Source organism: Armigeres subalbatus, chromosome 1 (assembly GCF_024139115.2).
Source record: "Armigeres subalbatus isolate Guangzhou_Male chromosome 1, GZ_Asu_2, whole genome shotgun sequence".
Lineage (NCBI taxonomy): Eukaryota > Metazoa > Arthropoda > Insecta > Diptera > Culicidae > Armigeres > Armigeres subalbatus.
This window is the reverse complement of record NC_085139.1, coordinates 244,459,094-244,486,775: the sequence shown is the minus strand read 5'-3', so window position 1 is coordinate 244,486,775 and position 27,682 is coordinate 244,459,094. Positions and strand designations below refer to the sequence as shown.

At 44.2% G+C, this 27,682-nt stretch overlaps 2 protein-coding genes and 1 long non-coding RNA gene across 4 annotated transcripts; 2 read left to right on the top strand and 1 right to left on the bottom strand.

The window, feature by feature from the left end:
* Positions 1-990: 990 nt before the first annotated feature.
* LOC134207175 (zinc finger protein 577-like) lies at positions 991-2,555 on the bottom strand. Its single transcript, XM_062682896.1, has 3 exons — positions 1,516-2,555; positions 1,240-1,438; positions 991-1,177 (listed from the first exon to the last, which is right to left on the bottom strand). Exons 1-3 carry the CDS (start codon positions 1,640-1,642, stop codon positions 991-993), a joined length of 513 nt encoding a protein of 170 aa, XP_062538880.1. The 5' UTR covers positions 1,643-2,555.
* A 151-nt stretch (positions 2,556-2,706) lies between these two features.
* On the top strand, positions 2,707-10,350 carry LOC134206257 (uncharacterized). Of its 2 annotated transcripts, XR_009978258.1 has the most exons (4): positions 2,707-2,820; positions 9,225-9,433; positions 9,504-9,580; positions 9,698-10,350. It is a non-coding gene; the product is annotated as an uncharacterized LOC134206257 (long non-coding RNA). The 2 variants fall into 2 exon arrangements; XR_009978257.1 differs by lacking the exon at positions 2,707-2,820 and having other exon boundaries at positions 9,147-9,433.
* A 4,230-nt stretch (positions 10,351-14,580) lies between these two features.
* LOC134207174 (transcription factor grauzone-like) lies at positions 14,581-16,069 on the top strand. The gene is made up of 2 exons (XM_062682895.1): positions 14,581-14,847; positions 14,912-16,069. The coding sequence occupies exons 1-2, from the start codon at positions 14,710-14,712 to the stop codon at positions 16,067-16,069; spliced, it is 1,296 nt and encodes a 431-aa protein (XP_062538879.1). The 5' UTR covers positions 14,581-14,709.
* Positions 16,070-27,682: the final 11,613 nt, after the last annotated feature.

The window sequence follows — 27,682 nt, the reverse complement described above, 5'->3', positions numbered from 1 at the left end:
GGCTGTTTAGCGTCCCACCTAACACCAGGACTTGGGTTTGTGCGCTTTGAGCGACACACGGTCGCTTTTGCGGATACATGCAGCTTTTTATAGAGATTTAACAGGACCCACTGTCAAACCCCACCACATGCTAGGCAGGCGCCACAACTCGCGGATGGCCTGGGGAGGGATCATCAAGCCCTTGGACATAGTCCCTGCTATAGACAGTAGAATCTATATTCTATATAGAATATTCCACTATCTATAGATTCTACTGTCTATACTTATTCGGCTTGAATTGTTTGTCGGGTTCCAGGTTTACACTACCTACAATCTGCAAGAAACAAAAAAAACTGCATTAACCCCGCCTAATCGGACCTAGTTAAAGACTGTGAGTAAAGGCATCCCTGGTAACATTTTGGTTTTAAACTGGTTTTATAACACTCTTGTAGAGTAAATTTTGGTCTTCAAGTGCGTTATAAAACTTAAAATGTTACTTGGGATGTAAAGTAGTTCTGAACCCTTTGAGCTTTTATAAATAGTGCTAACACAGACAAACAGACGTAACACTAGAAAAATTACCATCGACCATGACTTCAACGATCAATTTGAATTTGATTGATTACGCCGTTCACAACTAGAGGCGCTAGCGTCGTAATCCTTCGAGTTTGACATTTCACTCTAGCGCCTTCTGGTGACAATGTCATACGAAACATTGTTTCGTGTAACATGCTCGCAAGGTGGTGGTAGAGGAGTTGAACGATGGATTCTTCAGCAAAATGTTCAAGCTGTTACGTCTGTTTGTCTGTGGTGCTAATATCGTTTCATTCAAGAGGTATGAACGCAGTTGATTTCATTCGAGAGATGTTTATTTTGCTTCAAGTCAAACTTCTCTTTGCGAATGTTTATTATACTGGTGACGGCTGAGGGCAGTGGCATTGGCGCACGTTTCGCCACACACTTCGCATACCGTTGGACCGGTATGGCTTCCCCTACGTGCCGAACCGCTACTCAAATCCGTGAACGTCCTTCCGCAGAGCTTGCAGTACCATTCTTTGGTTTTCCCCTTCCGCGTATTCGTGCGCCGTTGCAATCGCCTATTGGAGGTGAACGTCTGGTCGCAGCTTTTACAGACAAAATATCTGCCTTGCCATGCGTCTCATTCAAATGATCTTTATAAGGACCCCGGAATGCGAACCTGGAAGAAGAACAACGAATCATTAGATAGCCTTCCAGTAATAGGTCATCTTCTAATCTCACGTTTTTCCGCATTTCTTGCATTTATATGCCCTGTTGTCCTTGTTCTCGTGTCCTTTCATGTGTCTTTCTTTTCGTTCTTTTGTCTCAAACTTCCGATAACAACGGCCACAGCGAAACGTTTGCCTGTCTCTCATATCAATCGCGTGGAGCAACAGATCTCTTTTGTGGTGGTAATTTTTACCACAGCAGGGTACACAAGCTGTAAAAAAAAGTTGAACAGCTTTTTCGGTATAGATCTAATGCAAATTGCCCTTCCAATCCAAGCTTAAAACATACCTTTCGCGTCGTGTTTGTCGACCATGTGGCTTTTCAAAGCCACAAACGAATCACATTTGTCGTTGCAAATCGTGCACGAGAAATGCATGTGAGCCTGGATAATAGCATCTCCCTCTTTTTTCCCCATCGATGACACTGGCGCAATCGATTCCGGTTCGTCCGCCGAAGTATCCGACTCCTCCAACGGATCGGTTTGTTCTATTACGTCAGAATCGTAGTCACTAGATTCATCGGTAGTCGACCCTTGTTCGGTGTCTTCCTGGTCTTCCGTCTCCTCAGTTGTTCTTCTTCATCCTTTTCTTCTTCGCTCGTCTGAGAATCGTCTTCGACCAAAATTGGTGGCTCCTCCAGGGAAGCATGATTTTGCTTCACATCCAAATAGAAAGAATGAAATTCGACCAGGTGGTTCAAACAAGCTCTACATATCGCATGTTTGGGACTGAAATCGCTCAGCTTGAAACCAAAATGTTGAACCAAAAGTTCAGATACGACAGTCTCCAAGGACAACTCGTTTGCTGTCGCAGCCATTAAGATCGACGTTTGATCGTCCGTTGAAACCAGGCAGGTAAAACAAACTCCATCGTCGTCTATCCATGGTGAGAACTCACCGCGGGTAGCATGGTTCCGTTTCACATTCAAATAGAATCGATTGAACTCGCTCAATTGTTTCCAGCAATCTTCACATAGTATGTGGTCCACTCGAAAGTCGCTACGCGCGAACCAGAAGTGCTCTTCCAAAAGCTCAAGGACAACGGCCTTCGGGTCCTGGCCCGGTTGGCGCCTTACCACAAAGATCGGTATTCGACGCTTTGAAACGCGAAAACAGGTAAAACACTTGATGGCAAGGTACTTTGGTTCACTTTCCGATGTCATTCTATCGAGGCGGGGGTGTGATACGGAATACTCAATTACATCGCCGATGCAGTTAAGAATTTTAGAAACTTATTCAAATTATTGAAAACTTCAATCAACAACAAATAACCTTATTTGCAAAATCACTTCTGATAGTGATTTGTTTATTTACGTTTGTAGCCGAATTCGGCATAAAATCAGATAATGAACGAGTTGTACACGTTGTACAACTTTATTCATTTGATCGTCAACTGAACGAATGAATTTTTCCACCACTGGCAATATTATTCAAATATGTCTGCAGACATGTCCATGTAGTGAGTACTTATATTTACATTTGTACGGTGTATCCCCGACGTTCCCGACTGAAGATTATTTTCCTACATTTTTTGGACTCGTTTCGATTTTATAAAGAGTCTAACCTGCCCATGGCTGGTAACCCTTTTAGATAAGGTATACAATCCTCAGAGTTAATGTTTCGTTCTGAATCCTTGGTGGATTTGTTTCGAATTCTTGGGATGGGATTTATCTCATGATCTTGGAGGTTATTCTTCGAGGAGTCGTGATGATACTTTGATATTGTCAACGGGGGCGACAATGGACCATCGTTTTTATGAACAGTCTGTAGTAGGTCGGATAGCTAAATCGTTCATAAAGGTTTCTGATCGAACATAGGACATCCCCCCAAAACGAATGTTTTCTAATTCCTCTTTGTGATCGGCTTGGGGTGGTATTGTTTCTGTAGCTGCTGATGATGCAAATTCGTCCAGGGTGGAACGACCCTACGTTGTGGTAAGTTTCTCCAGGATCCAGACGAATGAAGTACAACTGCTGAAGATTTCACTTTTGATTTCTTAACTCCGAGAGGAAGCGTGGGGGGCCATCCGTAGCCGTGCGGTAAGATGCGCGGCTACAAAGCAAGACCATGCTGAGGGTGGCTGTGTTCGATTCCCGGTGCCGGTCGCCTTTTTTTTAGTACGGCAGGACAATTAAATAATAATGTGGGACCCCTTCCCGAATGTCAACTCACCATTTTCGTTAATTCGGAATCGATTTGGATAAAATTTCAATTAGATTTCGATTGGATTTGGTTTGGAATGGATTTGGATTAGTTAAGGATAGGATTTGGTTTGGATTTGGTTCGAATTTGCGTTGGATACGAATTTGGATAAAAGTTCGATTGGATTTTGAAGGGGTTTGGAATATAATTGAATTGGATTGGATTAAATTTGGTTTGGATTTTGGATTTCACTTGGATTTGGATTGGATTTTTATTGGTTTTGGATTGATTTGGATTGCATTTGAATTGGATTTGGATTGGATTTGGATGAATTGGCTTTGGATTGGATTTGGAATTGGATTTGGATTGGATTTGGATTGGATTTGGATGAATTGGATTTGGATTGGATTTGGATTTGGATTGGATTTGGATTTGGATTCAATTTGAAATGGATTTGGATTGGATTAGGATTGGATTTGGATTTTAATTGGATTTGGATTGGATATGGATTAGATTTGAATTGAATTTCGATTAGATTTGGATTGGATTTGGATTGGATTTGGATTAGATTTGGATTTGACTTGGATTGGATTTGGATTGGATTTGGATTTGGATTGGATTTGAATTGTATTTGGATTGAATTTGGATTGAATTTGGATGGAATTTGGATTAAATTTGGATTGGATTTGGATTGGATTTGGATATGATTTGGATTGGATTTGGATTTGAGGAATGGATTTGGATTGGATTGGGATTGGATTTGGATTGGATTTGGATTAGATTTGGATTTGACTTGGATTGGATTTGGATTGGATTTGGATTGGATTTGGATTGGATTTGGATTGGATTTGGATTGGATTGGTTTGGTTGGTTTGGTTGGTTTGGATTGGTTGGATTGGTTGGATTGGTTTGGATTGGTTTGGATTGGTTTGGATTGGTTTGGTTGGTTTGGACTGGTTTGGATTGGTTGGTTTGGATTGGTTTGGATTGGTTTGGTTGGTTTGGATTGGTTGGATTGGTTTGGTTGTGTTTGGATTGGTTTGGATTGGTTTGGTTGGTTTGGATTGGTTTGGATTGGTTGGATTTGGTTGGGTTTGGATTGGTTTGGTTTGGTTTGGTTTGGATTGGTTTGGTTGGTTTGGTTTGGATTGGTTTGGATTGGTTTGGTTGGTTTGGATTGGTTTGGATTGGTTTGGTTGGTTTGGATTGGTTTGGTTGGTTTGGATTGGTTTGGATTGGTTTGGACTGGTTATTTGGATTGGCTTTGGTTGGTTTGGTTGGTTTGGATTGGTTTGGATTGGTTTGGTTGGTTTGGTTGGTTTGGTTGGATTGGTTTGGATTGGTTTGGATTGGTTTGGTTGGTTTGGATTGGTTTGGATTGGTTTGGATTGGTTTGGTTGGTTTGGATTGGTTTGGTTGGTTTTGGTTGGTTTGGATTGGATTGGATTTGGATTGGATTTGGATTGGATTTGGATTGGATTTGGATTTGATTTGGATTGGATTTGGATTGGATTTGGATTGGATTTGGATTTGGATTTGGATTTGGATATGATTTGGATTGGATTTGGATTTGATTCGGAATGGATTTGGATTGGATTGGGATTGGATTTGGATTGGTTTTGGATTGAATTTGGATTTGATTTGGATTGGATTTGGATTGGATTTGGATTTGACTCGTATTGGATTTGACTTGTATTGGATTTGATTTGTATTGGATTTGTCTTGTATTGGATTTGGATTGGATTCTGATTGGATTAGAAATCGATTTTTATTAAGCATTGGAATGATTTGGGATTTTGATTGGATTTGGATTTGGATTATATTTGGATTGGATTTGTATTGCATTTGAATTGGATTTGAATCGGATTTGGATTGGATTTGGATTGGATTTGGATTGGGTTTGGATTGGATTTGGATTGGATTTGGATTGGATTTGGATTTGGTTGGTTTGGATTGGTTTGGATTGGTTTGGATTGGGTTTGGATTGGTTTGGATTGGTTTGGTTGGTTTGGATTGGATTTGGATTTGAATTGGATTGGATTTGGATTGGATTTGGATTGGAATTGGATTTGGATTGGATTTGGATTGGATTTGGATTGGATTTGGATTGGATTTGGATTGGATTGGATTTGGATTGGATTTGGATTGGATTTGGGTTGAATTTGGATTTGGATATGATTTGGATTGGATTTGGATTTGATTCGGATTGGATTTGGATTAGATTTGGATTGGTTTTGGATTTGATTCGGATTGGATTTGGATTAGATTTGGATTGGTTTTGGATTGGATTGGATTTGGATTGGATTTGGATTGGATTTGGATTTGATTTGGATTGGATTTGGATTGGATTTGGATTGGATAAGGGTTGAATTTGGATTTGGATATGATTTGGATTGGATTTGGATTTGATTCGGATTGGATTTGGATTGGATTGGGATTGGATTTGGATTGGTTTTGGATTGGATTGGATTTGGATTGGATTTGACTTGGAATGGATTTGGATTTGGATTGGATTTCGATTGGATTTGGATTGGATTTGGATTGGATTTGGATTGGATTTGGATTGGATTTGGATTGGATTTGGATTAGATTAGGATTGAATTTGGATTTAATTCGGATTGGATTTGGATTGGATTTGGATTTGATTTGGATTAGATTTGGATTTGACTTGTATTGGATTTGACTTGTATAGGATTTGACTTGTATTGGATTTGACTTGTATTGGATTTGTCTTGTATTGGATTTGGATTGGATTTGAATTGAATTTGGATTGACTTTGTGTTGAATTCTGATTTTGTTGGGTTTGGATTTCGATTATATTTGGATTGCATTTGAATTGGACTGAATTGGATTTGGATTGAGTTTGGATTGGGTTTGAATTGGATTTGGATTGGATTTGGATTGGATTTGGATTGGATTTGGATTGAATTTGGATTGGATTTGAATTGAATTTGGATTGGATTTGGATTGGATTTGGATTAGATTTGGATTGGATTTGGATTGGATTTGGATTGGATTTGGATTGGATTTGGATTGGATTTCGATTGCTTTTGTTGGTTTGGATTGGATTGGTTTGGATTGGTTGGATTGGTTGGATTGGATTGGTTGGTTGGTTGGATTTGGTTTGGATTGGTTTGGATTGGTTTGGGATTGGTTTGGTTTGGATTGGATTGGATTGGTTTGGATTGGTTTGGATTGGTTTGGATTGGTTCGATTGGTTTGGATTGGTTTGGATTGGATTTTGATTGGTTTGGTTTGGTTGGTTGGTTTGGTTTGATACGGATTGGATTTGGATTGGATTTGGATTGGATTTGGATTGGATTTGGATTGGATTTGGATTGGATTCGGATTGTATTTTGATTGACTTTGTGTTGAATTCTGATTGGATTAGAATTCCATTCTGATTTAGCATTGGAATGATTTGGGGTTGTGATTGGCGTTGGATTGGGTTTGGACTGGATTTGGATTGGTTTGGATTGGGTTTGGATTGGGTTTGGATTGGTTTGGTTTGGTTTGGATTGGACTTGGATTGGTTTGGATTGGTTTGGATTGGATTTGATTGGTTTGGATTGGTTTGGTTTGGTTTGGATGGGGTTTGGATTGGTTTGGATTAGATTTGGATTGGTTTGGATTGGTTTGGATTGGATTTGGATTGGATTTGGTTGGATTTGGATTGGTTGAATTGGTTTGGTTGGATTTGGTTTGGTTTGGTTGGTTTGGTTGGTTGGATTGGTTGGATTGGTTTGGATTGGATTTGGATTGGTTTGGTTGGATTTGGTTTGGATTGGTTTGGTTGGTTTGGATTGGTTTGGATTGGTTTGGATTGGTTTGGATTGGTTTGGATTGGTTTGGATTGAATTTGGATTGGTTTCGATTGGTTTGGATTGGTTTGGTTGGTTTGATTGGTTTGGTTGGTTTGGTTTGATGCGGATTGGTTTGGATTGGTTTGGATTGGTTTGGATTGGTTTGGATTGGTTTGGTTGGTTTGGATTGGATTCGGATTGTATTTTGATTGACTTTGTGTTGAATTCTGATTGGATTAGATTCGTTCTGATTTAACGTTGGAATGATTTGGGGTTGTGATTGGTTTGGATTGGGTTTGGACTGGATTTGGATTGGTTTGGATTGGGTTTGGATTGGGTTTGGATTGGTTTGGTTTGGTTTGGATTGGACTTGGATTGGTTTGGATTGGTTGGATTGGTTTGATTGGATTTGGATTGGTTTGGTTTGATTTGGATAGGTTTGGATTGGTTTGGATTTGATTTGGTTGGTTTGGTTTGATTTGGATTGGTTTGGATTGGTTTGGATTGGTTTCGATTGGTTTCGATTGGTTTGAATTGGTTTGGATTGGTTTGGTTTGGATTGGTTTGAATTGGTTTGGATTGGTTTGGTTGGATTGGGATTGGATTTGGATTGGATTTAGATTGGATTTGGATTGAATTTGGATTGACTTTGTGTTGAATTCTGATTGGATTAGAATTCGATTTTGATTTAGCATTGGATTGATTTTGGATTTTGGTTGATTTGGATTGGATTTGGACTGGTTTGGATTGGTTCTGGGTTGGGTTTGGATTGGGTTTGGGATGGGTTTGGGTTTGGTTGGATTGGACTTGGATTGGTTTGGTTGGTTTGGATTGGTTTGATTGGTTTGGATTGGTTTGGTTTGATTTGGATGGGATTTGGATTGGTTTGGATTAGATTTGGATTGGTTTGGATTGGTTTGGATTAGATTTGGATTGGATTTGGATTGGTTCGATTGGTTTGATTGGTTTGGATTGGTTTGGTTTGGATTGGTTTGAATTGGTTTGGATTGGTTGGATTGGTTGGATTGGTTGGTTTGGATTGGATTTGGATTGGTTTGGATTGGTTTGATTGGTTTGGTTTGGATTGGTTTGGATTGGTTTGGATTGGTTGGTTGGTTCGATTGGTTTGGATTGGTTTGGATTGGATTTGATTGGTTTGGATTGGTTTGGATTTGATGCGGTTGGTTTGGATTGGTTTGGATTGGTTTGGATTGGATTTGGATTGGATTTGGATTGGATTTGGATTGGATTTGGATTGGATTCGGATTGTATTTTGATTGACTTTGTGTTGAATTCTGATTGGATTAGAATTCCATTCTGATTTAGCATTGGAATGATTTGGGGTTGTGATTGGATTTGGATTGGGTTTGGACTGGATTTGGATTGGATTTGGATTGGGTTTGGATTGGGTTTGGATTGGATTTGGTTTGGATTTGGATTGGACTTGGATTGGATTTGGATTGGATTTGGATTGGATTTTGATTGGATTTGGATTGGATTTGGATTTGATTTGGATAGGATTTGGATTGGATTTGGATTTGATTTGGATTGGATTTGGATTTGATTTGGATTGGATTTGGATTGGATTTGGATTGGATTTCGATTGGATTTCGATTGGATTTGAATTGGATTTGGATTGGATTTGGATTTGGATTGGATTTGAATTGGATTTGGATTGGATTTGGATTGGATTTGGATTGGATTTGGATTGGATTTGGATTTGGATTGGATTTGGATTTGTAACCTGCGGCTACCAATGTTACTCGCGGCTCCTCCGCAAGCGATGGTTTCCTGTTCTTCACCGAGTAATAATCCCATCTCATGTTAGTGAGAAGATGAGATCCTTCTCACTAAGATAAAATGGTAAAGACCAATTGCATATACGCGTCACTCAGTCATCCATTTACAGCGGTTTGAGCGTGAGCATAAAAATAGAACGCTCACCACTTCGTTCATTTGCTCTCCGTTGTCTCAGGAGAGAATGGTTGCCAAATTGAAAGAACAACATCGGCTTGGTTCGTTGTTCGATCGTAATTAATTATTAAATAAAATAGCTCAGCTTGATTCCGAACGAGGATAGTCTGTCCGTGACCTCCTACGGGAATCGTAGTGCGCGCCGGAAAAATTAAACTTAAATTGAAGTGGTAACCAGTTAAACCAAGTTAAACTGAAGAAGATTTCTAAGTGCTAATCTCGAAGTTAGTGTGTGGTCTAGACAAAGTAGTACGGAAAACAATAGTACGGGAATAATTGTGATAGTACGGTCAGTTATATAAGAGCATTATTAGTGGCAGCCATTGCTAATTTATATGTTGTTCGCATGTTATTATAAGCTTAAAGATCTAAACCACCACACGTGGCAAATCGTAATCAACCAAATTGTAAAATCATCATTATCTACAAGAAAAAGGTAATTCGCTCGTAAAAATATGTAGGAAGTAATTGGAAAGTGACGTCATAAAGGGGTACTAATTATATCCGCAGGTCCGTTTAGTGGCCTTTTCTTCTTTTTTGTGTTGCTTGGCAGGACGGTAATCGCTGGAAGTGGGTTCGGTGGCTTTCCGACGCGCACGGGCATCCCTCACGCCTAAACGAGGTCTGTGGACCGACAGTGGGCATTCCATCGCCCAAGCAAACGACCATCTCGTCAACCCGGTAGCCAACAGCCGGCCGACGAAGCAGCCATCGCTATTAGCCACACGTGAACCACCTTGTCGCCCCGGTAGCCAGAAACCGGCCGACGAATCCGTCATCGCTATTAGCCAGCTGTGTGCCCGTTTCAATCAACCATCGTGTCGCCCGGTAGCCAAAAGCCGGTCGGCAATTCCGTCGTCGCATCAGTCACACGTCCGCCCAGCCAAGCAACCCTCTCGTCAGCCTGCCGAGCCGCCATCGCTGTAAGCCACCAGTTCGCTGAGCAAACCTCCTGCAACCAGCATTGTTCTCTGTCAAGCCGGTGGAGCGAACCAGAAGGTCCACGTGTCACCATCGCATCGCTGCCTACGCTGAATCAACGTCCGATCGTCGCCACGACGGTGAGATTGGAGTCTATCCCGTGGACCTATTCACCGATCAAGTGATCGGTCCCCGAAGCAGCTGCTACCGGCAACCATTCGCCAATTCCGGTCCTCGGATGCCGCTACCAGCGACATCATATGCCCTAAGAGGCCAACGAGTGATAAGTACCCCTACATTTATATGACGTCACTATAGAAAGGCCAACGTAGGCCAATAAATAAGCATGTAAAATGAAACAAGTTGCGTAGGTAGCATATTCTTTCTAGAGCAAGCACTCCTGAGGTTTCTTCTTCTTCTTTTGCTTTATTGTCGTCCTCCGGACTCACAAAGGAGTCGTCAAGCCTCGCCCGCAGAGGTCAGGTACTGAGTGTCGTATTTCGGTAAGCTTTTGAGCATTTAATTTTGTCACGATATCTTTTGGCAACCTTTCCGCTTTGTCACACCAGAGAGCACGTATCGCGTTACACACGTGTGTATGCTCCTACTGTAGGTGAAGGGTGAAGGACTAGTGTGTGTGTGGATCAAAGTAAACGACCCTGTTATTGTCTTCCCTCCCTAGCCTCGCAGTAGCTAACCACGGGTAACAGATTGAATTTGGATTGGATTTTGATTGGATTTGGATTTGGATTGGATTTGGATTGGATTTGGATTGGATTTGGATTGGATTTGGATTGGATTTGGATTGGATTTGGATTGGATTTGGATTGGATTTGGATTGAATTTGGATTGGATTTCGATTGGATTTGGATTGAGTTTGGATTGGATTTTGATTGGATTTGGATTTGGATTGGATTTGGATTGGATTTGGATTTGATACGGATTGGATTTGGATTGGATTCGGATTGTATTTTGATTGACTTTGTGTTGAATTCTGATTGGATTAGAATTCCATTCTGATTTAGCATTGGAATGATTTGGGGTTGTGATTGGATTTGGATTGGGTTTGGATTGGATTTGGATTGGATTTGGATTGGGTTTGGATTGGGTTTGGATTGGATTTGGATTGGATTTGGATTGGACTTGGATTGTATTTGGATTGGATTTGTATTGGATTTGTATTGGATTTGGATTGGATTTGGATTGAATTTGGATTGGATTTGGATTGGATTTGGATTGGATTTGGATTGGATTTGGATTGGATTTGGATTGGATTTGGATTGGATTGTGTTGGTTTGGATTGGTTTCGATTGGTTTGGATTGGTTTGGATTGGTTTGGATTGGATTGGTTTGGTTGGTTTGGTTGGTTTGGATTGGTTTGGATTGGTTGGTTGGTTGGTTTGGTTGGTTTGGATTGGTTTGGATTGGTTTGGTTGGTTTGGATTGGTTTGGATTGGTTTGGATTGGTTGGTTTGGATTGGTTGGTTTGGATTGGTTGGTTTGTTGGTTTGGTTGGTTTGGTTTGGTTGGATTCGTTTGGATTGGTTTGGATTGGTTTGGATTGGTTTGGATTGGTTTGGATTGGTTTGGATTGGTTTGGATTGGTTTGGATTGGTTTCGTTTGGATTGGTTTGGTTTGGATTTGGATTGGTTTGGTTTGGATTGGTTTGGATTAGATTTGGATTGGTTTGGATTGGTTTGGATTGGTTTGGATTGGTTTGGATTGGATTTGGATTGGATTTGGATTTGGATTGGATTTGGGTTTGGATTGGATTTGGATTTGGATTGGATTTGGATTGAATTTGGATTGGATTATGATTGGATTGGATTTAAATTTGATTTGAATTTGGATTGGATTTAAATTTGATTTGAATTTGGATTGGATTTTGATTGGATTTAGATTGGATTTGAATTGGATTTGGATTGGATTTGAATTTGATTTGGATTTGGATTTGGATTGGATTTGGATTGGATTTAGATTGGATTTTGATTGAATTTGGATTAAATTTGGATTGGATTTGGATTTAATTTAGATTGGATTTGGATTTTGATCGAATTTTGATTTGGATTTGATTGGATTTGGATTGAATTTGGATTGAACTTGGATTGGATGTGGATTCCATTTGGATTGGATATACATTGGATTTGGATTGGATTTGAAGTGGATTTAAATTGGATTTGGATTTGATTTGAAATTTATTTGGATTGGATTTGAATTGAATTCAGATCGAATTTGGATTAACTTTGGAATGTATTTGAATTGGATCTGGATTGATTCTAGCTGGATTTGGTTTGGATTTGTTCTTCATCGTGTTTTATTTGGATTTGGATTGGCTTTGGATTGATTTTCAATTTGATTTAGATTCTGATTAGATTTGGTTTGGATTTGTAGTGGATGTAGAATGGGTTAAGATTGGTTTTGATTGAATTCGTATTGGAATTCAGATTAGATAACTTGGATTTATTTGGATTGAGTTCGGAATGGATTTAGATTGAACTTGTATTGTATTAGGATTGGATGTTGATTTTGATTTGGATTAGATTTGGGTTGGAATTGGACTATATTTGAATTCGATTTAGGTTGGATTTGATTAGATTTGGATTGAATTTGGATTGTATTTTAATTGGTTTAGGATTGGATTTGGGATTGGATTGGATTTTTATTGGATTTGGTTTGAATTTTGATTGGATTTGATTGAGTTTTGATTGGACTTGGATTTGGATTTAATTAAGATTGGATTTTGATTTGGATTCAAATTTTATTTGTATTGATTTTTTCTTTGGATTTGAATTGGTTCCAGAATGGATGTTATTGAATTTAAATTGGAATTGGATTTATGTTGATTAAATTAGGATTGGATTTTAATTGGATTGGATTACGATTGTGATTGGATTTTGAATGGATTCGGATTGGATTTGGATTGGGTTGGGATAGAATTTGAATGTATTTAGATTGATTTCTAGGTTTTGTTCTAGATTTGGATTTGGATTGGATTTGGTTTGAATATGGATTGAGTTTGGATTGAATTGGTTGGATTTGGATTGATTTTGGAATGGATTTGAATTAAATTTGGATTGGATATTGATTTTGATTTGGATTATATTTGGGTTTGATTTGGATTGGATTTGATTTGGATTGGATTTAGATTTGGTTTTGATTTGTATTTGCATATTGGATCTCGATCACCTTCGTATTGATTTTGTATTTGTTTGGATTTGATTTCGGGCGGATTCGTATTGGATTTGGATTGAGTTTGAATTTATTGTGGAGTGGTTTTGGTCTTGATTTGGATTGGATTGAGTTTGGAAGTTTGAATTTGATATCGTTTGAATTTAGATATGATTTGGATTGGATTTGTATTTTATTTGGCTTGGATTTGTATTTTATTTGGTTTTGGATTGAATTTGGGCTGAATTTGAATTGGGTTAGGAATTGTTTTGTATCGGAATTGAATTTGGATTTTGTTTGAATTGAATTTTTGGAATGTTGGATTTTTCTGATGTTCTCTACATCTAGCAGCCCAGTAAACATCTGGGACGGGTAAAGCTTTTTCGACTCGAATTATTTGTTGGAAATACCCCCTAGCGTGATGACTATCGGCGCGGATTTACAACGATTGCGGTGAGGTTTTGAATGGTTCTGAATTCTACGATTGTTCCGTGGATCATTTGTCCCGAAAGTATTTACGTATCGAAAATTTGTAATATTCTGTGGAAAGTTCAACTGAAATGCTTTGCAGGATTAGTTATAAACGCTTTGGGGGAATCGTTCTAAATGCTTTGTAGGATTCGTTTCTTATGCTTTTGAAAGTTTTGAGAGTTCGTCCAAAATTTTTAGATGAATTTGTCATGTATGCGGAAGAATACATCCTGAACAATTTGGAAAATTCAAAAGCTTCTCAACAGATTTGTCCATGATTATTTTTGTTTTTCCGATTAGAAAGCGAAGTTATTTCAGTTTCAGTATTAGTAATTTCAATCGATCGATTTGATACAAGTTTAACGTGTTTCACTTTATTTTAATCAAATTAAGTTAAAAGGAGGCCTATATAGGCCTGTATACATTTTTGATTCGTGTTGAGTCTTTAAACTAGAGCATATTGTTCATATTAGACAGTAATCAATTTATATTTGCATTTATATTAGCTTGAAAGCGAATTGTTTGTTCGAATTGAAATACAATTTTAAGCCTTATTTTGTCCAAATGTCTAATACTAATGACACACTGGTGGCATTCGTACCATGGTACAAGTTGTACCAACAGGTGTGTCACCTTGTACCATGCTAGTACAACGTGGAAAACCATGGTACAATATGTACTAGGGTACATAACCGTTGTATACCACGGTCCTTATGTACCACCAGTGTGTCTTTAGTATAAGCCCAGCATTTACCATGAATTCTGGAATCATCGGTGGATGAATGCGAGGGGTCCGACTGTATGCAGGTTCCACCTGTTTTGTACTACTGTTCACTCTCAACCTTCGATGGACCCCTCGTTTTTGCGCTTTTGTTTAGTTTTTTAATTAACGCCTGATGGGAGAGAAAGTCAATTGAAAAGTATTCAACTCAGTGCTGCACATTGTTAAATAAATTAGTGTACAAATTATTCCTCGTGATTTGCTCGACAATAAACCATCCAGAATGGATCAACTGCAGCTGTTGCGGCAGATGGTTCAGCACAACCGGTGCCTCACTTGTTTCGACCGTGTGGAGGCCGACGCTCGCACTACCGAGGACTTGGAAGTGTTTCAAATCGTTAGGCAGCACCTGTGGTTCACGGTTTGTATTGGGTCAATCAAAATAAATATGCATTCGGTGTTAGATGAACAATCGTTATTTGCAGGAAACGGATTTGACACAGACCGCCTCGATTTGCGCCGGTTGCTGGGAAAGCATCGATGGGTTCCATCAGTTCTATATGGGCGCTCAACAGCTCTACGAAAGGAAAGAAATGCCTTTCGGTTTGGAGCAGAAGTGCATTAAGGAGGAACGGACGGAGGTTTTCTTGGTGGAAATGGGACAAGCGGACGAAATGGAGATCAAGCAGGAATGCGATGAAATCGAGGATAGTGATGCTTTGGTACATGAACAGAGTCAGGAAGCGAATGACGTGTTGGTTGATCAGCAGATGAAGGAGGAATCCGAGCATTATAGCGATGATGAGGATGACGATGCGGAGGATGATGGTGATAGAGAGGACGAAGGTGATGATCCGGATCAAGTTATAAAGCAGCACGTAGTATTGGATTGCGACCAGTGCGAAGCATCAGACTTAACATTCAAGGGCTTGATGACGCATTTGCAGAAATCTCACAATGTGATTAAATGTTACGTGACATGCTGTGGTGGTCGCTACCATACGCGGGTTCGCTTGCTGGAACATGTACAATACGCACAAGACCCGACGTCTTTCAAATGCGAACACTGCGAGAAGCCACATTATTTCATCAACGGTCCGGCGTTGAAGCGACATTTGAAGGTGAAGCACAAGCTCCAAGTGACAACACGTTCTTACAATCTGACGAATCGCCTCAATAAAACGAAAACACCAGCCGAAAAGTCTGAGGAGCAACTGAAGAGAATCGAAGAGCTGGAGAAGCGGCGTACGAGCAAGGCCGCCGAAGATAAAATGATGCGAGATCATGTCCAGTTTGGGTGTATTCCGTGCGGAACGACGTTCGAAACGTACGGTGAGCTGTTCCGGCACAGCCGGATCGAACACAAGCAGAAACCGGTGGTGGTGTGCTGTGGCAATCGTTACCACAACCGGCCACGATTGTTGCAGCATATCCAGTCGGTGGTGAATCCGGTGGCGTTCCGGTGCGAGCTGTGCTTCCGATGCTTCAAGAGCGACTACGCCAGGAACAAACACGTGGCGGAGATGCACCCGACGGACGACGCTATCAAGTATCAGTGCGAACGCTGCCCGAAGGTGTTCATCCGGGAGATCAAATTCCGGCAGCCTAGAAGTTACATTGTTGACTTCAGTCGCTTGTACTAAAATGGGTTGAGTGCGATTCGGTTAGAACTTTGGACCGTAAGGTTGAAGGAACATAGACTCGGATACCACGCATCAGACACCCAAGTAACCGCCAAGCATTAATTATTGCATGCACTGATACGCTTCAGTACTTCTCGGAGCCTCCTTTCAAGAGGCTGAAACCTTCTTTCAAGAGGCTCGGAAGCATCCTTTCAAGAGGCTCGAAGCCTCCTTTCAAGAGGCGGAAGCCTCCTTTCAAGAGCTCGGAAGCCTCCTCAAGAGGCTCAAGCCTCCTTTCAAGAGGCTGGAAGCCCTCCTTTCAAGAGGCTCAAGAGCTAGGAAGCCTCCTTTCAAGAGCTCAAGCCTCCTTTCAAGAGCTCGGAAGCCTTTCAAGAGGCTGAAGCCCTTTCAAGAGGCTCAGCCCTTTCAAGAGCCCTTGGAAGCCTCCCTTTCAAGAGGTCGAAGCCTCCTTTCAAGAGGCTCGGAAGCCTCCTTTCAGAGGGCTCGGAAGCCTCCTTTCAAGGGCTAGGCCTCCTTTCAAGAGGCCAAGCCTCCTTTCAAGAGGCCTCAAGCCTCCTTTCAAGAGGCTCAGCCTCCTCAAGAGGCCCGAAGCCTCCTTTCAAGAGGCCCGGGCTCCCAGCCTGGAAGCCTCCCTTTCAAGCAGAGCAGCCCCTTCAGAGCTCCTTCAAGCAGCCTCCTTTCAACGGAGCTCTCAAGCAGCCTCCTTTCAAGAGGCTGGAAGCCCCTTTCAAGAGGCCTAAGCCGCCTTTCAAGAGGCTCCAGCCTCCTTTCAGGCTAAGCCTCCTTTCAAGAGGCTGAAGCCCTCAAGAGGCCTGGAAGCCTCCTCAAGAGGCTCAGCCTCTTTCAAGAGAGCCCTGGAAGCCTCCTTTCAAGAGGCTCGAGCCTCCTTTCAAGAGGCTCGAAGCCTCCTTTCAAGAGGCTCAGCCTTTCAAGAGCCCGAAGCCAGCCCTTTCAGAGGCTCGGAAGCCCTTCAAGAGGCCCCAGGCCCTTTCAAGAGGCCCAGCCCTTCAAGAGGCTCGGCCTCCTTCAAAGGCCGAAGCCTCCTTTCAAGAGCTCAGGCCTCCTCAAGAGGCTCAGGCCTTCAAGAGGCCAGCCCTTCAGGCAGCCCCTTCAAGAGGCTCAAGCCTCCTTTCAAGAGCTGGAAGCCTCCTTCAAGAGGCTCAGCCAGCCTCCTTTCAAGAGGCCAGCCTCCTTTCAAGAGCCTGCCCCTTCAAGAGGCCCAGCCTCAAAGGCCTGGCTCCAGAGGCTCAAGCCTCCTTTCAGGCCTGGAAGCCTTTCAAGGCCTGAAGCCTCAGAGGCCAGCCTCCTTCAAGAGGCCTGAAGCCTCCTTTCAAGAGCTCGAGCCCTTCAAGGCTCCGAGCCTCCTTCAAGAGCCCAGCCCTTCAAGAGGCCTCAGCCTCCTTCAAGAGGCGGCCCAGCCTCCTTCAAGAGGCCAGCTCTTCAAGAGGCTCGAAGCCCTTCAAGAGGCCCAGGGCCTCCTTTCAAGAGGCCTGAAGCCTCCTTCAGAGGCCCGAAGCCTCCTTTCAAGAGGCCTGAAGCCTCCTTTCAGAGGCCTGAAGCCCCTTCAAGAGGCTGAGCCTCGAGGCCAGCCTCCTTCAAGAGGCCGAAGCCTCCTTTCAAGAGGGGCCTCCTGGAAGCCTCCTTCAAGAGGCTCAGCCTCCTTTCAAAGGAGCCTCAAGAGGCCAGCCCTTCAAGAGGGCTCCGAAGCCCTTCAAGAGGCCTGGAGCCTCCTTTCAAGAGGCCTGGAAGCCTCCTTCAAGAGGCCTGAAGCCTCCTTCAAGAGGCTCGAAGCCCCTTTCAAGAGGCCTGGAAGCCTCCTTCAAGAGGCCTCGGCCCTTCAAGAGGCTCCGGAAGCCTCCTTCAAGAGGCCTAGAGAAGCCTCCCTTCAAGAGGCCCGGAAGCCCTCTTCAAGAGGCCCAGGCCTCCTTCAAGAGGCCTGAAGCCTCCTTCAAGAGGCCCAGCCTCCTTCAAGAGGCCTGGAAGCCCCTTCAAGAGCCAGGCTCTGAGCGGCTCAGCCTCCTTCAGAGGCCTGAAGCCTCCTTCAAGAGGCCTGAAGCCCTTCAAGAGGCCTGGAAGCCCTTCAAGAGGCTGCAAGCCTCCTTTCAAGAGGCCTGGAAGCCTCCTTCAAGAGGCCTGAAGCCCCTTTCAAGAGGCTGAAGCCTCCTTTCAAGCCTGAAGCCCCTCAAGAGCCTGGAAGCCTCCTTCAAGAGGCTCGAAGCCTCCTTTCAGAGCTCGGCCTCCTTCAAGAGGCCAGCCCCTCTAGAGCCTCAGCCTCCTTCAGGCCTGGAAGCCTCCTTTCAAGAGGCCAGCCTCCTTCAAGCTGAGCCCTTCAAGAGGCCTCAGCCTCCTTCAAGAGGCCTCGGCTCCTTCAAGAGGCCTGGCCTCCTTCAAGAGGCCCGGAAGCCTCCTTCAAGAGGCCCGGGCCTCCCTTCAAGAGGCCTGAAGCCTCCTCTCAAGAGCCTCAGCCCTCAAGAGGCCCGAAGCCTCCCTTCAAGAGGCTCAGCCTCCTTCAAGAGGCCCTAAGCCCTTCAAGAGGCCTGAAGCCTTCAGCCTGAGCCTCCTTCAAGAGGCTCAGCCCTCAAAGCGAAGCCTCCTTTAAGAGGCCTCGAAGCCTCCTTCAAGAGGCCTGGAAGCCTCCTTCAAGAGGCCCGGAAGCCCTTTCAAGAGGCCCGGAAGCCTCCTTCAGAGGCCTGAAGCCTCCTTCAAGAGGGGCCTGGAAGCCTCCTTCAAGAGGCCTGGAAGCCTCCTCAAGAGGCCCGGAAGCCCCTTCAAGAGGCCTGAAGCCTCCTTCTAGGCCAAGCCTCCTCTCAGAGGCCTCGAAGCCCTTCAGAGGCCCAGCTCCTCAAGAGGCCTGAGCCTCCTTCAGAGGCCTGAAGCCCCTTTCAAGAGGCCCAGCCTCCCTTTCAAGGCTCAGCCCTTCAAGAGGCCCAGCTCCTTCAAGAGGCCTCAAGCCTCCTTCAAGAGGCCCGGAAGCCTCCTTTCAAGAGGCCCGGAAGCCCCTTCAAGAGGCCCAAGCCTCCTTCAAGAGGCCCGGAAGCCTCCTTCAAGAGGCCCGGAAGCCTCCTTCAAGAGGCCTCGAAGCCTCCCTCAAGAGGCCCGCCAGCCTCCTTCAGAGGCAGGCCAGCCTCCTTTCAAGAGGCCCGAAGCCTCCTTCAAGCCTGCCCCTTCAAGAGGCTCAGGCCTCCTTCAAGAGGCCTCAAGCCTCCTTCAGAGGCCTGGAAGCCCTTCAAGAGGCTCCGGAAGCCTCCTTCAAGAGGCTCACCCCTCAAGAGGCCCAGCCTCCTCTGAGGCCTCAGCCCCTTCAAGAGGCCTGGTGCCCCTTCAAGAGGCCTGGAAGCCCTTCAAGGCCTGCCCTTCAGGAGCTCCAGCTCCTTCAGGCGGCCTCCTTCAGAGGCCCGCCTTCAAGAGGCCCAGCCCCTCTCAAGAGGCCTCAGCCTCCTTCAAGAGGCCTCAGCCTCCTTCAAGAGGCCCGAAGTCCTTCAAGAGGCCTGAAGCCTCCTTCAAGAGGCTCAGCCTCCTTCAGAGGCCCAGAGCCCCTTCAAGAGGCCCGGCCTCCTTCAAGAGGCTCAGCCTCCTTCAAGAGGCCTGAAGCCTCCTTCAAGAGGCCCGAAGCCTCCTTCTGAGGAGCCTGAAGCCTCCTTCAAGAGGCCTGAGCCTCCTTCAAGAGGCCTGGAAGCCCCTTCAAGAGGCTCAAGCCCCTTCAAGAGGCCCAGCCTCCTTCAAGAGGCCTGCCTTTCAGAGGCTGGAAGCCTTCAAGAGGCCTGACTCCTTCAAGAGGCCTGGAAGCTCCCTTCAAGAGGCCTCAGCTCCTTCAAGAGGCTCCCGGCCTCCTTCAAGAGGCCTGAAGCCTCCTCTTCAGAGGCTCCAGCTCCTTCAAGAGGCCCAAAGCCCTTCAAGAGGCCCAGCCTCCCTTCAAGAGGCCCCAGCCTCCTTCAAGGCTCAGCCTCCCCTTCAGAGGCAGGCCCCGGAAGCCCCTTCAAGGCTCAGCCCCTTCAAGGAGGCCCGGCCTCCTCCTTCAAGAGGCCCGGAAGCCTCCTTCAAGAGGCCTGGAAGCCTCCTTCAAGAGGCCTGGAGCCTCCTTCAAGAGGCCCAGCTCCTTCAAGAGGCCTGGAAGCCTCCTCAAGAGGCCCCAGCCCTTCAAGAGGCCTGGCCTCCTTCAAGAGGCCGCCTCCTTCAAGAGGCCTGGAAGCCTCCTTCAAGAGGCCTGAGCCTCCTTTCAAGAGGCCTCAAGCCTCCTTTCAAGAGGCCTGGCTCCTTCAAGAGGCTCGCCAGCCTCCTTCAAGAGGCCTGAAGCCTCCTTCAGAGGCCAGCCCCTTCAAGAGGCCCAGCTCCTCAAGAGGCCGGAAGCCCCTTAGCAGCCCTTCAAGAGGCTCCGAAGCCTCCTTCAAGAGGCCCGAAGCCTCCTTCAAGAGGCCTGAGAGCCTCCTTCAGAGGCCCGAGCCTCCCTTCAAGAGGCTCGGCCTCCTTCAAGAGGCCCGGCCCTTCAAGAGGCCTGGCCCCTTCAAGAGGCCTGGCCTCCTTCAAGAGGCCCAGCTCCTTCAAGAGGCCTGGCCTCCTTCAAGAGGCCCGAAGCCCCTTCAAGAGGCCTGAAGCCCCTTCAAGAGGCCCAGCCTCAAGCTCCTCAAGAGGCCCGGCCTCCTTCAAGAGGCCTCAGGCCTCCTTCAAGAGGCCCGGCTCCCTTCAAGAGGCCTGGAAACCCCTTTCAGGCCAGCCTCCTTCAAGAGGCTCGAAGCTCCTTCAAGAGGCTCGAAGCCTCCTTCAAGAGGCCCGGAAGCCCCTTCAAGAGGCCCCGGAAGCCCTTCAAGAGGCCCGGAAGCCTCCCTTCAAGAGGGCCCGGAAGCCTCCTTTCAGAGGCCTGGAAGCCTCCTTCAAGAGGCCTGAAGCCTCCTTCAAGAGGCCTGAGCCCCTTCAAGAGGCCTGAAGCCTCCCTCAGAGGCCTGAAGCCTCCTTCAAGAGGCCCAAGCCTCCTTCAAGAGGCCCGGGCCTCCCCCAAGAGGCCTCAGCCCTTCAAGAGGCCCAGCCCCTCAAGAGGCTTCAGCCTCCTTCAAGAGGCTGCAGCCCCTTCAAGAGGCCTGCCTTCAGAGGCCTCAGCCTCCTTCAGAGGCTCAGCCTCCTTCAGAGGCCCGAAGCCTCCCTTCAAGAGGCCTGGCCTCCCTTCAAGAGGCCTCGCTCCTTCAAGAGGCCTGAAGCTCCTCAAGAGGCCTGAAGCCTCCTTCAAGAGGCCTGGAAGCCTCCTTCAAGAGGCCTCGGAAGCCTCCTTCAAGAGGCTCAGCCTCCTTCAAGAGGCTCGGAAGCCTCCTTCAAGAGGCCTGGAAGCCTCCTTCAAGAGGCCTGGAAGTCCTTCAAGAGGCCCAGCCTCCCCAGCTCCCTTCAAGAGCCCAGCCTCAGGCCCGAAGCCTCCCTTCAAGAGGCCCGGGCCCTTCAAGAGGCCAGCCTTCAGGCGCCTCCAGAGGCCTGAGCCTTCAAGAGGCCGCCTCCTTCAAGAGGCCGGCCTCCTTCAAGAGGCCCGAAGCCTCCTTCAAGAGGCCTGAAGCCTCCTTCAAGAGGCCCGAAGCCTCCTTCAAGAGGCTCGAAGCCTCCTTCAAGAGGCCCGAAGCCTCCTTCAAGAGGCTCAGCCTCCTTCAAGAGGCTCGAAGCCTCCTTCAAGAGGCGAAGCCTCTCAAGAGGTGGCTCCTTCAAGAGGCCTCAGAAGCCCATTTCAAGGCCAGAGACTCATTTCAAGAGGCTTGAGCCTCATTCAGAAGCCTCATTTCAAGCTTCTCTCCCAGAGTTCGAATAATGAAAATTTCCAACTTTATGGATTTTCAGTTCTTTTCATGAATCTTATTAGTTATATTTCTTCATTATCAGCTAAAATAACAATATTTTTATAATATTTTTAGAAAACTCGTGCCGCAATGAAAAACCATTTTTTCGTACGGCCGAGTTGCCGAATAATATGCAATTAATTGTAATCAAGTCGGTCTTTCACCGTCATTAGTCGTCTGAGTACACGCGACCGCTTACGTTAAGGCAATCAAATCCATCAAATGCTTTAGCCAAGCAAGCCTTTGGCACAGCAGAGTGCGATTGAATTCGCATTCTATACCGTCCCGCCCAGACAGTTACTGGGGGGCATGGAGCAGCGATCCTCTGCTTAATAAACAATGTACTCGCTTGGCTGTGTATACAATAGTAAAGCACATGGAGATTGACAAACGCATCCAGATATTCAATTTGCAAGAGAGCTAACAGGTGGAGGTTGGTACTGATTCTGATGGCTTTTCCGCAAACGTGACCTTTAAGTGGTCTTGTTGTGTAGGGGATCACGCCCATTAGAGAGTAGGAGGTTGAGGGTCTGAGTCCTCCAGACATGGATTTTTTGCAAATTCATCAATTTGTCCATTTGAAACATATGCTGTGCATATGCACAGCCAAGATATTTAACAAAAATGGTTTCGTACGCTGAGTTGCCTGAAATAATATGCAATTAATATTTTTTTAGAAATAAGTAAAAGGATGTGGGTGGATTTATATATCAGGAAGGTTTTATTTCTGCTCCTTAGAACAGCTGTGAAAAACCACAATAAAATTTTATTATTCTCAAAATTGATTAATCCATGATAGGAACGCATGCACCAGTTTTGGCACTATTTCTAATTTTGGTTCTTATTTGGCAAATCCCATTGTTTTCTTATGGGATCGGCAAATAGCCAATGGGATGGAACTGGCCGGGGCACAGCCACGCCCCCCATAAATCCGGCCCTGTGTTGGTGGTTGATTTGCCTTACAGCGTTTGCAAGAGCCGTAATGTTGGCAATTATGATATGATGATGTATCTCACTAAGGCAAAACCGGGATTGAATCGAGAAAGGCATCATCAGGTGGATTTGTTTTTTTATAATTTTCATACGCAATGACCGATCGTCAACAGATTTTTTATTACTTTATTATTGTGTTTGTTGGTTACGCTACGTCTTCACCCGTTGAACCCGAATACCCCAGTGTAACCGATACTGAACCGATGCCACACCTGCCACCTTCTGAGGGATCGAAACGCTACTTCTGCAAAACAGCATCTACACAGCAAGAACAGGACAATGAACAACAATAGATCTACGATTGCCACATTGCGCGCTAGAAGATTGTTCTGATGTGGATACATTTATGCAAAATTTAATATCTTTTCTATAAAGTTTATAATCAGTGAATTTCATAAATAATAGTCAGTAAGTGATGAAATAGCCTGAACTAGAAATGACTGAACTGATCAGCTTTATCATCGTCGTGTTATATCCCCAGTTAGTCAGTTCAATAATTCTGAGTTACCATCCATCCAGACCAGTTTCTAGTTAGATAGGATAACTATATGAACGATGTAATGCCCTTGTTGCAGTATTGTATAGAGGTTCAACACAGGATTATTATCAGATTTAATGGCAATCAACAACGCTTTATGTACCATTTTGAATGCAGCTTGTTACGAGAAAGTCGGTATATCGATTGGTATATAACACTATGGGTCTATGGGAGGATAGAGAGAAGGTTATACTTATACTAAATGAATGAAATTTTGTTATCATTTAGTATAACTACCTAACTAACGCTTTAACACCATTCTAGTGGCAGTCAAACAAAGTTGTAGAATGTACAATGTACATGTTTATATATATATATATATATATATATATATATATAAAATATATATATATATATATATATATATATATATATATATCGTACAGCAGCGAGAATAAGAGCACCCGAATAAACAATGGATCACCGATGAAATCAGGAAAAGGATAGAGAAGCGAAAAGAAGTAAAAGCGGTATAAAAGCGACCAAAGAATTTAGAGATATATCCACGTAGTCCACGGTTGGGTGATCAATTATGAATTGGGTCTGAAGCTTTTGAAAACTATAGAAAATTTAACAAATTACATAAACATTTGAAAAGAACAATTTTCATAGATAGCAACAATGAAAACTTCAAATACGTACCTTTCATGCCATGTACATCTGCATTGTGCTGCTTCAACTGCATGAATGTGCCACAATCTTCTCAAATCGTACACGAGTACTGAAGGTGAGTATGGATAATTGCATCTCCCTCTGCTTTGTTAGCGCATGTTTCCGCATCCCTGTTTCATGCTAGAACTTCTTTATTATTTTTCCGACGCAGACAATTCTTCTGTTAGTTTGCTTTCAGATCTATTAACTTCGTTGTCCGTTCTTTGTAGGGTTGTTCCATTTCCCATTATGTCCTCTTTTCTCTTTCATATGATAACTGTCCATATCATTGTCCATCAAGTTCGATTCATCAAACGGAGGAAATTCTTCTACTGAATAGGGTTAGATCCATCATTCCGTATCTTACATTCCTCCTACGCAGATTCTTCCAGGCTTCTTAGTTCCTCGTATTGTTTTTCTCCATCGGCATTTCAGAATCATCTCGATTGAAAGCTTCCCCAATTGCAACGGAAGGTTGGATCTCATTGGCTTGGTGACCATAAAATTCATCCAAAGAAGCAATCTTTCGCCAGCCCACTTCTGTCCTCATCAAGCATGGAATGCCGTTCAACGCAGTGGTTACCCTGGGTTTCTGATTCCTCTTCGCCATCTGAAAATCGTTCTCGCTTTCAGCATTCCGAGCACAATGGTTCTGCTCCACTTGTAGATGGAAAGAATGAAACTCGACCAGTTGATTTAAACAAAATCGGCATATCGATGTTTGGCAGTAAAATCATCCAGTTTGAAGCCGAGATGTTTAACCATGATCCGACACTACGGTCTTGGAGCTAACTGCTTGCCCTTCCCGACAAGATTGGTACGATCGTCGGTTTGGAACAGACATGTAAAGCAATTTCTATCGTCATCTGCCGATGATCGTGACCTATCGGATGGAATTGCCCCGTTGTACTTTCAGATAGAACCGATTGAACTCCTTTAGTTGTCCAACAGTTTTCACAAAGTATGTCTTCCGCGAAATCTACTGCCTCGAAACCCAAATGCGCTTTCATAAGATCGAGGATCACCGTGACCGGGATCTGAAGACTGCTCGTTTCACCACAAGCACGTATGCCTCGCCTTCAGCAAAGAAGGCAAGTGAAGCAGTTGTGGAGAAACTTGTTCGCCCCGGTAGCCATCCTACTGAAGGATGGTGGTGAAATTTATTTTGATCTGGAAAGAACTATGATTGATTGAGAAAAACACGCGTATGTGTGCACTCCACACTCAGCACTATTTTAAACTATTAAAACTTTCAATTATGTTAAATTTATAACAAGAAAATCGCAAAATAAGCAAAATTGATAAACGTCGAACAAAAACAGAAGTTTGTTTTAAATTGTCAAAGTCTGTCAAGAGTTCATCAAATTCACTCACCCAAAGGATTTTGACATTTGCGAGGTATTCACTGAAAATGTTCATTAAAGGGTCGTTCAAAATCTACGTCCACGGTTTAAGGGGATGGGGTCTAGAATTTACGACAGTTTGATTACCCAAGTAACACTAAGCCGTTAAAATCGACTTCAATTCGGTTTTATAGTGCATTTACAGCATGGTCAACAGTGCTATTAAGACCTAAATAAATCTTAGTCTGCTCAAAAGCCGCTTTTGGCGAATTATTTGGCTGATATACTGATGCCTACTAATTTTCCGCGCATGTCAGAAATGTCAAAATTTTAGACGAGTGGAAAACGAAAAAAAGTGAAATGAAAATATTTATTTACATTTTGATGTGTTCTTTCCTTTTCTTCCGTTGACTGATGATTTTTTGATAATTATTCCTAACCTCGGTCTTGAACTTGGTAGAAGGATTTGGTTTATTTTGGCTGGGGAGTTTACCATTTGATCCATCTCCGAACTGAGTGTTTGTATTATGAGATTGGGGATAAACTGAAAGATTTCATTTAAATCGACATCAAGAGCAACAAATGATAAAAAAAATAGAAAGGAAACTATTCACGAAACTTTTTGCATGAAGCATATAAAATATAACGTCTGGTGCCGATTAGCTTTACTATAGTTGCAGAATAAATCCACAGCCAAGGCCATAGCATATGAAACATGTAACGCATTTTCCTTCAATAGTTTGTACATATGTCTTACAGTGACTATAATAACAGTGTTGTATGTCAGAATTGGAACAGAATCGTCTGTCAGTTCCATACAAATGCGCGTTCCAAACGAGCAGGAGCCCTGTCAAACGTGGCACATGACGTTACTCTTCTTATAGGACTCTAATATGTTCAACCTCGTGTCTAACCATATAATAATGTTGTTATACAGTATACTGAATAGAATAATAGGTTTTCGAAAACAATCCCTGTGGCATGCGAGCGAAAGAGAAGGGTTAGAACTATGGTCGATATTGTTATTGATTTCACCTAAACGTCATAGATGTTAGCTCTAAATTGGTAAAGCTGGTTCTTTTATTCGGCTGAATCAAGCAGGGCCTATTAGCTTCACGAAGCGTTGTATACCGATATACGGCTTCTTTTTGCTTGAGGATTATAGCCAAGCATTTGAAAACATATATAGAACTTATAGGCATAAAATGCCGTTATAAAGTTTAGATAGGGCTTATTCAAGTGCTTAATGGTTACCTGGTAGTATATTCATATTGGTCCGACTTCCGGAAACTGATCGCCCGGGGCCCAAAGTGCAACTTTCGACTGATGCGTCGAAGGTGTGAAACTAATGACCGATGAAAGGTCTCGCTTCGACAAGGGCTGAGTACCTGATACGAAACGGTTCCAGTTTTACACCCACGATGTCCCCGAAGCAAGCCGTCAAAGTCGTGCTGCGTGGCCTCTACGACGTGGACGAAAAGAAGCTGAAGGAAGCTCTGGAGAAAAGTGATTTGAAGCCGACCAGCATCACAAAATCCTCCGGCATGACACTTTCCGGACTTACGTAATCAGTTAACCTGAACCTGGAGCACGGTACAGGTACATACTACACACTGAAGGACCCAAGCAATAAGGCCATCAACATCACCGTTGTCTAGTGGACAAAATACAAGCTCATGCATCGTGACGTGACGCAGTATGAACTGCCGCTTCGCAAGGCACGCGGAACTGCTTCATGAACGCACGATGTACCCGTAGCGCAGACCATGCATCGACTAGTGCGAGCAAATGGAAGAGGCCAAACGCGCGGAGTTTTGCTCGCAAGAAAGCTTTCACAAGAAATCGTCCAGCCGAAGATCGCCCTATTGCTCGACGAACGAAACTTTCCAACAATCCGCCTCTTCGGCGGCGATCCGTCCTTCCGCCTCTGCAACCGCAAAGAAGACACGCAGCTGCTGCTGACTCGGTCTCCCCGAAGTCAAGCGCGAAGCAACATCCAGTCCGTCAACCATCAATGGGCGCCGCTCCTCTCGCATTCTTCTACCTCTGGAGGGTTCCCCTACGCTCTACACCCCGGAGCAGCTGGCCTGATAGGTTCTGGTAACTGGAACCTTGCTCACTCAAGAGCAAAATCGTTGAGCTCAGCGATTTCCTTGAGGAGTTGGAGATTGACGCGACTTTCATCACCGAAACCCACCCCGAGATAGGTGCAACAATTCCGGGTTTAGGCTGGTAAGGTTCGATCGAACAAGCTCCAGAGGGGAGAAGTGACGATCGCCTT

Bases quoted from the DNA above. Each gene is read 5' to 3' on its own strand.
- LOC134207175 (XM_062682896.1), bottom strand. From the start codon at position 1,642: ATGGGGAAAAAAGAGGGAGATGCTATTATCCAGGCTCACATGCATTTC. The intron at 1,439-1,515 runs GTATGTTTTAAG...TTTTTTTTACAG, and splicing joins CGACAAACACGACGCGAAAG to CTTGTGTACCCTGCTGTGGT. The intron at 1,178-1,239 runs GTGAGATTAGAA...TTCTTCTTCCAG, and splicing joins TGCAAGAAATGCGGAAAAAC to GTTCGCATTCCGGGGTCCTT.
- LOC134207174 (XM_062682895.1), top strand. From the start codon at position 14,710: ATGGATCAACTGCAGCTGTTGCGGCAGATGGTTCAGCACAACCGGTGC. The intron at 14,848-14,911 runs GTTTGTATTGGG...CGTTATTTGCAG, and splicing joins GGCAGCACCTGTGGTTCACG to GAAACGGATTTGACACAGAC.